This window comes from Vipera berus (genome assembly GCF_964194415.1).
Source record: "Vipera berus genome assembly, chromosome: 4".
NCBI classification, from domain to species: Eukaryota; Metazoa; Chordata; class Lepidosauria; order Squamata; family Viperidae; genus Vipera; species Vipera berus.
The window spans coordinates 61,754,394-61,767,221 of NC_138206.1; the positions used below are offsets into that span (position 1 = coordinate 61,754,394).

Here is a 12,828-nt window from a genome sequence, read left to right on the forward strand (position 1 = left end):
GTAGTAAAACAGGGTCCCTTGGGGTACGAGACTACCATTTTTCTTAAGTTTACTCATTCAGTTGCAAGAAACTAAAAACAGATATAGGAGTCCTAGAAAAAAAGGGAGGTATCTGCCCTCCCGAGTCTTTTTTTAAAGAACTGCAACAAGGATATTACATCTGGTTAAAGAAAGGTATTCAAGTGATGGGATGTGCCTCTTACTCAACAGGAAAACTTTTCTAGGATCCTTTATATACCTATTGTTGAGAAAAGCAGCATGTGAGTGAAAAAGGTGCATGGCTGCTTTCTTGGGATTGTCTTTTTCACAAAAGAAAGGAAAAGGGCTGGTGAAAGGGTACTTTATTGAGGAAATGAATAGCTCAGTAATGTTGACGCTGGTGGATTTATTCTTTTCTTCTTGCTGGGCTAACCAAACTTAAAAATACTGGAAATGGAATGGAGTGGCAGCATGTTGAACTGCTTAGTCAAGAGGAGAAAGTAGTTCTAAACTTTTGGGCTACTTTAGAGCAAATAATGAGGAAGCTGAGCTCCACTACATCCTTATTGGACCCGTGCCCCTCCTGGCTGGTTTATGCGGCTCGGGATGGGACACGAGGCTGGATCCATGCAGTGATAACTGCTTCATTGAAAGAGGGCAGTTTCCCCGCAGCCTTGAAAGAAGCGGTGGTGAGACCCCTCCTCAAAAAGCCTTCCCTGGACCCAGCTGTTTTAAACAACTTTCGCCCGGTCTCCAACCTTCGCTTTCTTGCGAAGGTTGTTGAGAGCGTAGTGGCACATCAGCTTCCTCTGTTCCTTGAAGATACTGATTATCTAGACCCGTACCAATCGGGTTTCAGGCCCAGACACAGCACAGAGACGGCATTGGTCGCTCTGATGAATGATCTCTGGCGAGCTCGGGACAGGGGTTATTCCTCTGTCCTGGTCCTATTAGACCTCTCTGCGGCTTTTGATACCATCGACCATGGTATCTTACTGCGGCGTCTCAGGAGACTGGGAGTGGGAGGCACTGTTCTTCAGTGGTTCTCCTCCTACCTTCTGGAACGTTCACAGTGGGTGTTGGCGGGTGGGCAGAGATCGACCCCGAGACCTCTCATTTATGGAGTTCCTCAGGGGTCGGTCCTCTCACCTCCCCTGTTTAACATCTACATGAAGCCGCTAGGTGAGATCATCCGTGGTTTTGGAGTGGGATATCATCAGTATGCTGATGACACCCAGCTTTTCATCTTGACCCCAAACCACACCAGTGATGCCCTCGACGTGATGTCCCGTTGCCTGGAAGCGGTCCGGGTCTGGATGGGGAGGAACAGGCTTCAACTCAACCCGGACAAGACTGAATGGCTGTACATACCGGCATGTCAGGAAATTCAGATTATTCCATCTCTTAATATTGGGGGCGAGTTATTACCCCCCGTAGATAAGGCTCGCAATCTGGGTGTCCTCTTAGATTCACAGCTCTCCTTAGAAGATCATATAGGAGCTGTGACTAGAGGGGCCTTCGCCCAGGTTCGTCTGGTGCGCCAGTTGCGACCCTATCTGGACCTGGATGCCTTGCGTACAGTCACCCATGCACTTGTGACCTCTCGTCTAGACTACTGCAATGCTCTTTACATGGGGCTGCCCTTGAGAACCACTCGGAAGCTTCAGCTGGTACAGAGTGCAGCTGCACGAGTTCTTTTGGGGGTCTCCCGATACTCCCATATTACACCTCTGCTCCGTGAGCTGCACTGGCTTCCAGTTGCCTTCCGAGTGAAATTCAAGGTGCTGGTAATGACATACAAAGCCCTACATGGCGTGGGTCCGGATTACCTATGGGAGCACCTACTGCCGGCGTCAACGTCCCTCCGTCCTGTACGTTCCCACAGAGAGGGCCTCCTCAGGGTACCACCGGTCAGAGAATGTCGGCTGGTGACCCCCAGGGGGAGAGCATTCTCAGTGGGTGCACCAATCCTTTGGAACCGCTTACCAGCTGAACTCTGGATGGCCCCCGACCTCCGCTCCTTCCGGCGTGATCTAAAAACTTATCTATTCGAACAAGCCGGCCTGGCCTGATGGATTTGGGTTTTAAAATTATTTAACTAATGTATTCTTGTTTTATTGCCCTGTACACCGTCCTGAGTCCTTCAGGAGAAGGGCGGTATATAAATCAAATAAATAAATAAATAAATAAATAAATAAATAAATAAATAAATAAATAAATAAATAAATAAATAAATAAGAAGCCACTGATAACTAAGCTCAGTCCCCCCTATGGCTACCCAAGTCCCTTTCAAAGTTATGGGAATCCTTGTATGTATCTGAAAAGCACTCCAATAGTGTAGCCATATAACTTGTTAATTTCAATTTTCACAAGAAGATTGTGAGATTATAGCTTGGATATTAGTCAAGCCAAGGAATAAAATCAATTCTTCCCCTCAGTTTGTGTTCATTCCGGTCATATGAGTTGATCTAAAAAGTGAAATGTTAATGCAAACTAATAAATAAAAATGTTACGCAGGAATGCAAAATCTCTAACACTCCAGAGTGTGGCGTGCTCGTATTTTCTAACTTATGGCCATTGGGTTGGGGACAGATTTTTCTGATTATGATGTATGGGCTTTGGCTCAATATTTGTTCTTTACGGGTCCACACTTGAGAATTCAAAAGCAGGTCCCCTCACCTTCTATAAAAAGGCAAGGGCAACAGTAATATATATCTTTCAAGAGTGTTGTGAGAATTGAAAAGTGAAAGGAACAACTGCCACCTGCCTAACATTAACAATACCACCACACGGGTATTTTAATACTCTGTTATTTTTGAAGTCATTATTGTTCTTTGCTATGATATTTCATTCTTGTGTGGAAAGTTTCTTCTAAACTTCAGTGGGACATACAAGACCCATCAACTCTTGGGGGTCAATACTGACCACTTTGGGGAGCCTGGTCTAGAAAGAGTTGAAGGCAGTATTACAGAAATCATGATTTACATGGGGCCTTTGTTTGCAGAGAAAAACTACCTGGCTTGAACAATCTGGCAAAAAAACAAATCCTAAAATAAATACTTCAAGTTTTATTCAAAAGCATTCAAAAATTAAAGGTACGTATTTTAGATGACTAAAACCATGGTTCCATGACAAATCAGTGGCACCTGGTTTCCACGTGGCTGCAGTCTCCAGGGTCCCGTAGAGGCAACTCAAGCAGGGATTTCTGTGGGGTTTTCTCTGGCTGCAGCTGCCAGCTGGCTCCGATTCTGAACTCGTTCCAAGCGGCTCGTTGGGAGCTGCGGCCAGAGAAAACTCTGCCAACATGCGCTTATTGATCCCTTTTCTGTAGACTATAGGATTGCAGCCAAAGCGTTTATTATCCAGGTAAGCTGCTATCTCAATGACATGGATTTGGATATGCCTGTAGAATCCTCCCACTCCACTCACCCCCCTCACCCCCAAGCCTCATATTAATTACTTTTTCCCATAACTGCGATGGAAAACCTATGTAAAAGTGTACAGAGTTGTCCTCAATGTACAACTATAACTGGGATCGGAACACCTGCCACTAAGGGATGCAGGTGTTAAATGATTCACACCTGATTTTATGACATTTTTGCCACGGTCATTAAGTGAATCCAGCTTCCCCCGTTGACTTCGATTGTTGGAAGCCAGCTGGGAAGGTGGCAAATTACAATCATGTGACCATGGGATACCAAAGCCTCATATATGCATGATGGTTGCCAAGTGCCTGAACTTTCATCAGGTGAACATGGGGACATTGTGACAGTCATCAATGTAAGGACTGGTGGTAAGTCACTTTTGTTTCAGCATTGTTGTAACTTCAAATGCTATAAACAAATTGTCATAAGTTGAGGGCCACCTGTGTTTAGTGGCAAAAGTGTGGATTTGATTTTCCCCCCGTTCTTCTGCTTTTCATAAACTTGTATTAATTGAATTTATGTATTACACACAAATCGCCAATAATTATTTAGAACTGTTTACTCTGTTTTCTAAAATACGGTACTTGTTCCACAGAATTCTTTCAACACAGCCCATGGTTTATTCAAAATCTGAAACTACTCTGGGAAATTAACATATTCGGACACACACCTAAGCCACCACAACTCTTTTATGATTCTGATCTCTTCCTGAGAATAGGAATTAGTGAACTGAATTATTTCCCAGATTTTAAAGCAATCAGCATCTTTCTTCTCAAATCAAGCTATTTCTTGGGTTATATGTTAACAACAAATATGCACATTATGGAACAAAGCTGAACTGTTAGGTATAGTTTTTCAAAAAGGTTTGCATGCAAAAAAAAAAAAAAACCACCCCATTTTTTTCTGACCTGGCATTCCGTAAGCATGATATTTGGGACATTCCAGAAAATGATCAATTCACAAAATTATACAAATAAGGTGATTTATGGCCTCTTGTTCTTCACAGGTGTATGCCTACACGTGCACCTGAACCTTCAGCTTTCTAGAATGACATTATTTAACCTCACCAGTTTCAGCATCCATGGGCTTCCTCGACACGTTGCAAAACAGCCAAACAGTCCAAAGACTATGATTGTGGTACCCGTCCCGATGAGAACATATGGAGCATTAGTGGAGTTTTCAGCGATAAGTGAGATATATGTGCCTAAAGTCAACTTCCCCCAGATACCAACAGCAAGAAGGATAACACCAGTTATCTGGAAAATAAGAAGCAGGAAAAGAGAAGCTTGATTAGATTTTATAAGGGTAATACATGATATTCCCGACAACAGATTTTTTCCCCCCCAAATGTACAGAATAATTGATCAGAAAAATACTTTTATTTATTAGGCTAATTAGGAAGGAACAATGCCACAAATCAAGGCCCCAGAACAATGAATCAACTGCCTACACAGAATATTTTATTGAGAAAAGTATCCAGCATACTTAGGGGACACCTCCTGCTAAGTGTTTTCCTCAAGCTTTTTCTGTCAACCACTGGGGGGAAAAATTGCACGTATTTGTTTTATTTTGTCTTCATATTAAGTTCTGGTTTGAATCTCAAATGTGAAAATGTTCAATTAGTCAACTTCATTCCACAATCTTTCCAGATTTTCCAGCCAGCCTGATCCCAAAAGTAAAGCACTGTCTTGGGAAAGGCAGATCCAGATTTCCCTATTCACAAGAAAAGATCAATCACCGACTCTTCCTTAGGAAAAATATCAGGTGTAAATTGTGATGTTCTCAATCTGTTTTTTTTGCTATATATTGTTAAATATATATATATAATCTGCACATACATTCCATTCATAATAATCCAGCATTTGGTGAAATCAAGATGTCCTTTGGTGACATCTAGTGGATACTATAAAATATATCATTTGCATATGTGGATATTCTTTCGCACATGGGATTATATCTAGAAACCACAGATCTTTGGGGCAGTTTAAGGAAAAAAGAATATAATTATATTGAACAGAATTACCACTTATGGTGGTTCTACTGATTGAACAGTAACTTCTGAAAAAGTTGCCCCTCAAATCTAGTCCTCTGTTGTTTCTCACTAGCTATGGTGGCCATCCAAAAATCATAGTTGAAATACAGGTAGTCTTCATTTAGCAATTATAGTTGGGACCGACAACTCAGTCATTTAAGTGATCACTATATGAAAAAATGGCTGTGCTTATGTATGACTTCAGTTTTCTTTTGCTTTATAAGCCTGTGAAAATGGTAAATGCAAGGACTTGCAAAGTTACTTTTCCATAACTGTTGTAACTGTGAACAGAAGCTAAATGAGGCAGTAGCTACAGTAAACTTTCTCTGACTTACTTAATTCTGTCTCAAGTATTTAATCTATCACCCTGGTGCTGCTCTGGCAACTTCACATGCACATAGATAGATGATCTTATCCAAAAAATTCCTAACAATGTTTTCCCCTTCATGGATTACTGCCTTGTCATGGCGAAGAGGCTTGCATAATTCATTGAAGCTATGAGCTATGCCGTGCAGGACCACCCAAGATGGACAGATCATAGCAGAGAGTTCTGACAAAACGTGATCCACTGGAGAAGGAAATGGCAACCCACTCCAGTATCTTTGCCATGAAAACCCTATGGACAGTACCAAAAGCAAAAACGATATGATGCTAGAAGATGAGCCCCTCAGGTCGGAAGGTGTCCAATATGCTACTGGGGAAGAGCAGAGGGCTAGTACTAGTAGCGCCAGAAAGAATGAAGCGACTGGGCCAAAGCCGAAAGGACACTCAGCTGTGGATATATCTGGTGGTGAAAGGAAAGTTCAATCCTGTAAAGATTTTTTCTCCATAGGTACCTGGAATGTAAGATCCATGAATCAAGGCAAGCTGGACACGGTCAAACAAGAGATGAAAAGACTGAACATCGACATCTTAGGAATCAGCCAACTAAAATGGACAGGAATGGGTGAATTTAATTCAGATGACCATCAGGTATACTACTGCGGGCAAGAATCCCTCAGAAGAAATGGAGTAACCTTCATAGTCAATAAAAGAGTAGGAAAAGCAATACTGGGATACAATCCCCAAAATGACAGAATGATCTCAGTTCGAATCCAAGGCAAACCATTCAATATCACAGTAGTCCAAGTCTATGCCCCAACCACCAGTGCTGAAGATGAAATTGACCAGTTCTATGAAGCCCTACAGTACCTTATAGAACTAACACCAAAAAATCATGGGGGATTGGAATGCTAAAGTAGGAAGCCAAAAGATAACTGGAATAACAGGCAAGTTTGGCCTTGGAGTACAAAATGAAGCAGGGCACAGGCTGATAGAATTCTGTCATGTGAATACGATGGTCATAGCAAACACTCTTTTCCAACAACCCAAGAGACGGCTCTACACATGGACATCACCAGATGGTAAACACAGAAATTAGATTGACTATATGCTCTGCTTCCAAAGATGTAGAAGCTCTATACAGTCAGTAAAAACAAGACCAGGAGCTGACTGTGGCTCAGACCATAAGCTTCTTGTTGCAAAATTTAGGTTTAAACTGAAGAAAGTAGGGAAAAGCACTAGGCCACTCAGATATGAACTAAATCATATCCCTGATAAATGCACAGTAGAGATGACAAATAGATTTAAGGAATTAGATCTGATAGACAGAGTGCCTGAAGAACTATGGACGGAGGTTCGCAACATTGTACAAGAGGTAGCAACTAAAGCCATCCCAAAGAAAAAGAAATGCAAGAAAGCAAAATGGCTGTCTGAGGAAGCTTTGCAAATAGCTGAAGAACTATGCAAGAACGAACGTCCCTGATAACCACAATGAGGTGGTCACTGACTTTGAGCCAGACATCCTAGAATGTGAAGTGGAATGGGCCTTAGGAAAGCTGAGCAACAACTAGTGGAGGTGACAGTATTCCAGCTGAGCTATTCAAAATCTTAAAAGACGATGCAGTAAAAGTGCTACACTCAATTTGCCAGCAAATTGGGAAAACTCAACAGTGGCCACAGGATTGGAAAAGATCAGTTTACATTCCAATTCCAAAGAAAGGCAGTGCCAAAGAATGTTCAAACTATCGCACCATTGCACTCATTTCTCATGTAAGTAAAGTTATGCTTAAAATCCTACAAGCTAGACTCCAGCAGTATGTGGATCGAGAACTACCAGACGTACAGGCAGGATTTCAAAGAGGCAGAGGAACTAGAGATCAAATTGCCAACATATGCTGGATCATGGAGAAAGCTAGGGAGTTTCAGAAAAACATCTACTTCTGCTTCATTGACTATGCTAAAGGATTTGATTGTGTGGATCAGAACAAACTGTGGCAAGTTCTTAAAGAGATGGAAGTACCAGACCATCTTATTTGTCTCTTGAGAAACCTATATGCAGGTCAAGAAGCAACAGTGAGAACTGGACAGGGCTAGATAAATCAAAAGTTGGAATTAAGATTGCTGGGAGAAATATCAACAACCTAAGATATGCAGATGATACCACTCTAATGGCAGAAAGTGAAGAGGAACTAAAGAGCCTCTTGTTGCGGGTGAAGAAGGAGAGTGTAAAAGTTGGCTTAAAACTTAACACTAAGAAAACCAAGATCATGGCATCCGGCCCTCTCAATTCCTGGCAAATAGATGGGGAAGAAATGGAGGTAGTGACAGATTTTATTTTCCTGGGCTCCAAGATCACCACAGATGGGGACTGCAGCCAAGATATTAAAAGACGCTTGCTCCTGGGGAGGAAAGCCATGGCAAATCTAGACAGCACACTAAAAAGCAGAGACATCACCCTGCCAACAAAAGTGCGTATAGTCAAGGCTATGGTCTTCCCAGTTGCAATGTATGGCTGTGAAAGTTGGACCATAAGAAAGGCTGAGCCCCAAAGAATTGAGGCCTTTGAGGCCTTTGAACTATGGTGCTGGAGAAGACTCCTGCGAGTCCCTTGGACTGCAAGACAATCAAACCGGTCAGTCCTACAGAAGATCAACCTTGACTGCTCTTTAGAAGGCCAGATCCTGAAGTTGAAACTCAAATACTCTGGCCACCTAATGAGAAGGAAGGACTCACTGGAGAAAAGCCTAATGCTGGGAAAGATTGAGGGCAAGAGAAGGGGACGACAGAGAATGAGGTGGCTGGATGGAGTCCCTGAAACAGTAGGTGTGAGCTTAAATGGACTCCAGAAGATGGTAGAGGACAGGAAGGCCTGGAGGAACATTGTCCATAGGGTTGCGATGGGTCAGACACAGAAACAACTTTGCAACTAACAACAACAAAAACAGTGTTTTAATTCCCCCCTCTCATCAACAAGACCAGCATTAAAAATATTAGGATGACATTATCTGGATGATGTAATTCACATTTTTTTCAAAATTGCACATGAAAAAACAGGCACACAAAGACCACAGAGGAAGCTAGGGTCTTTTCTCTCTACTACTCTCTTTTTCCTCTCTTTACTTTTCTCTACTAACCACTTCCAGGCTTTAAAGGTAATAACCTTTAATAATAACTGAGCTTTAGTTGGTTTGCAGATAAAGTAAATCAGAGCCTTGGTGGAGCAGTGGGCTAATGCCTCCTTAAGTAACGCCAGCTGCCTGCAATTAGTGCAGGTTCGCATCCCACCAGGCTCAAGGTTGACTCAGCCTTCCATCCTTCCGAGGTAGGTAAAATGAGGACCCAGATTGTTGGGGGCAATAAGCTGACTTTGTAATAATGCCGCTGGGGGGGGGGGGCGAAAGCCCTAATAATAAGCAGGCATATACATAGAATGAAGGCTATTGCTAAGCACATTGATTTGTGCTTTAAATTGTAAGCCACCCTGAGTCTTCGGAGAAGGGCGGGATATAAATGGGATTAAAAAAAATCTTGCCAGTGTTAAATTTAGATTTAATTAATATTTCTTTTAAAACTTTAATTTTGCAGGAGTCAAAGGCTTTGAATATATCTCAGGAACATACAGGCAATGAGGATTTATTAACTTTATTAATTTGTAAAATATTTAATCTTGCCAACAAAAGGTCTGTATAAAAGCTATGGCAATGCATGGCTGTGAGATTTCAACCATAAGGAAGGTTGAGTACTGAAGAATCAATGTTTTTGAACTGTGGGGTTGAAGAAGACTCTTGAGAATCCCTTAGACTTCAAGGAGATCAAATCAGTTAATCCTAAAGGAAATTAACCCTGACTGTCCTTTGGAAGGATAGATACTGAAGCTGAAGCTCAAATACCACCAAATGAGAAGGACTCAATGGAAAAAAAAACCTGAAGATTGAAAGCAAAAGGCAAAGGGGGCAGCAGAAGATGAGATGGTTAGAAAGTGACACAGTGGGGAGACAGGGAGTACAGAAGGGCTGGCATGCTATGGTCCATGGAGTCGCAAAGAGTCAGATACGACTTAGCAATTGAACAACAATAATATTTAATAATTTCCCAATGAGGTAGATATATTGAGATGGAATATTATCTGGATTCCTGGAAGGTGTGCATTCCAGAAGAACAAGCGATACTGCAATTTAGATAGTTTGTATGGGGAAAAGGGTGCAGGTGGTTTCCAGCGCATATGTTTTATTGTGCAAATAGTCTGCTTGGTAAGATTTCCGTCTATAGATGAGGAATAATGAAGAAAACTATTTAGAAGAATCTCAATATGTCTTTCTTGGTTTTTAGAACCTGGCATATATTATTATTTGGAATAAAACCAGCATGTTTTAAGCTTGTAAGCCGCCCTGAGTCTTCGGAGAAGGGCGGGATATAAATGGAATTAAAATAGAAAAATAAAATAGAAATGTTCCTGTGAATAATTTTACCAATCATCAAGTATAATAAGCTAACAATTTAATGTAGAGGTTATAATCTGTGAGATGAGCCTGTAAAATGCTAAATCTTGGGAATTTTTCCCTGATTTAAGGATCTAAATTAACTTAGACTATTTCTGGGATTTTAATAAAGGTTCCCTTGGTGCAAAGTATTGCATTAAAATAGAAAATCAGGAAATAAGGTTTATTTAAATTATTTATAAATACCAACATTCCATCAGAGCCAGGAGGTTTTCCATTTTGAATAATATTAAAGTCTTCGATGATTGCCAAAATAGAAAATGGAGGGTCCATGAATTATATATGTTCTAGAGCATGGGTGTCAAACTCGCCACATCATGTGATGTGTTGCGAAGTATTGTGACTTTTTTTGCATTGCTAGAGCTGGGATGGGTGCAGCCTCCACATGATGCCCGCTGGCCGGCAGTTTGACACCCCTGTTCTAGAACTAATGCTGGAAATGTTTACTTATTTAAATATTATTTCATTTTTAGTGGTGATGGATTATTTGAGGAATATAATTGTTGAACACATGAACCATTAATTATATTCCTCAAAAAATCCATTTCAACTCCTAGAGTTCCCCAGACATTATGAAGTTGGGGAAAAAACTGCTTAATTGTTGAAAATAATTGTTGAAGAATATAATTGTTTTTCTCAACTTCATAATCTCTGAGGAATTCTAGGAGTTGAAGTCACACAGCTTCAAATGTTGAGGTTGAGAAATATGGCTCTAGAAGATTCTGAACTAGTTCTGCCTAGTTATTCAGTAGAATGAAGAATATTGTGAAGATAGTTGAAGATGCATAATATGAAGATAAAGTAAAAGATGCATGATTTTTTCCTGAAATTTCTGCAATTTTTTCCTTAGCAATTAACATTTAAGCCCCAGGACAAAAAATGTAATTGTTGTGGCCAATTATTTAATGGGAAGCACCCAAAGAAATATGATCTAATTATGTTTCAGTACACTTTCAGGACATTAATTTATCATCTATTACTACTAAAACTCTTGTTCCTGTAACCTGTAACTGACTGATACAATGCATCATAGGGCAACAATTTTTAATCAAGGTACCTCAAATAGGTTAACTTACAGTATGCATCCAAAATCCAGAACCAATTACTGCCATGGAACTGAAATCTGCCAAATTTTATAAAACATTTTATGATAAAAAATACGATAAAACTGTTTATGACATAGTACAAAATGTTATAAAATATTTCCATGCTGTTGTTTGATTATAGTATACAGATCAGTATGGGCTGTTTTCAAGACAGAGGCATCTCTGAATTTATTCCAACTTTTCCTGTGAAGACAGTACATTAGACATTCTGTCACTGTTGAAGGCACTGAGGAATCTGGTAAGGAAATATCTCTGAAAGGATGACGCAAGGGGTCAAGGATTATCTCAGGGGTGTCAAACTCAATTTCATTGAGGGCCACATCAGCATTGTGGTTGCCCTCGGTGGGCTGGGTGGGTATGGCCAGGGTGGGCGCGGCCTACTGGGTGGGCGTGGCTGGAGTGCGTATGGCCTACTGGGTGGGCATGGCCAGCTCTACATCATTGGCATCAAGGGTGCCTATGGGAGCCTGGGCAGGAGTGGGACAGATCTGGGGGTCTCTGGCAGAAGGAGGGTCTCTGGGCCAGAGCCAAGGCAGCGGGGGCCGTTCCCTCACTGTTTCCAGGATGGCTTCGGGGGCCACATGAAACCACTTCGTGGGCCGGATCCAGCCCCCGGGCCTTGTGTTTGACATGTCTGGATTATCTAGTCCTCTATATATATTTTTCTGTGAACAAGATATGTACTACAAAACTGAAAGAAAATGTTTTAGGACAAAACATACTGTTGCACACACATTTCTATTAGTAGTGATCATGCAGCTAGAGTTGACGAATATTTATTGATCAGAATAATACACTGGTTTCACATTTATCAACTATATTTCTGATGAGACACCATGCCGTGTAAATGTGCTTCTGATCCTCCACTGTTCCTCTTTGGTAATTTGGCCTTTCTTAGTGAGGTCACTGAGAGTCCTCTTGATCCAGTTGTCAGTTTTCGTATTGTGTTAAGTGTTCGCTGGGATGTAAGTTTCTTTGTCTTCTAGTAATTCTTTTGCTTTTTGTAAACATTATGATCTGTCCATATAGTAACAGTGATTTGTCCTTTGTCTGCTGGTAGGATGATGATGTCTGGTCCTTTTTTAGGTTTCTGAGGGCTGCTTTGTCTTCTGTTGTGAGTAGATTCTGCTCTTGTCTTCTTCTGGCCTGTGGAATGATGGTTTCTCTGATGTTTACTTGGACCTGTGTGGGAAATCCAGTAGTTTTAAATGCTCCTTCTAAAGCAGCAAAGAATTCCAGTTGGTTGGTGTTAGAATATGTTGTTGAAAAAATGGTTTGTTTAACAGAGTATTATTAATACACAGTGGAAGTTGTACTGGGACTTTTAGGCAAACAGTAATGCACTAACACGAGTTTTATAACTTATTTTTACTCAGACAACAAAAAGAAACACAGTAAGAAATAGTCCAAGTATCAATCCAGTATCATGCACATAAAAGTCAGTCCATAAAAACATAGTATCAAAA

The 12,828-nt window shown here is 41.0% G+C and overlaps 1 protein-coding gene across 1 annotated transcript in view; it reads right to left on the reverse strand.

Annotated features, from left to right (window-relative positions):
* Positions 1-12,828, reverse strand: part of TSPAN7 (tetraspanin 7) — a 112,077-nt gene that overhangs the window by 19,452 nt on the left and 79,797 nt on the right. The window contains exon 2 of the mRNA XM_081327947.1: positions 4,472-4,660. Within this exon, the coding sequence (XP_081184073.1) occupies positions 4,472-4,660 (189 nt within the window). The remainder of the gene's footprint in view (positions 1-4,471; positions 4,661-12,828) is intronic.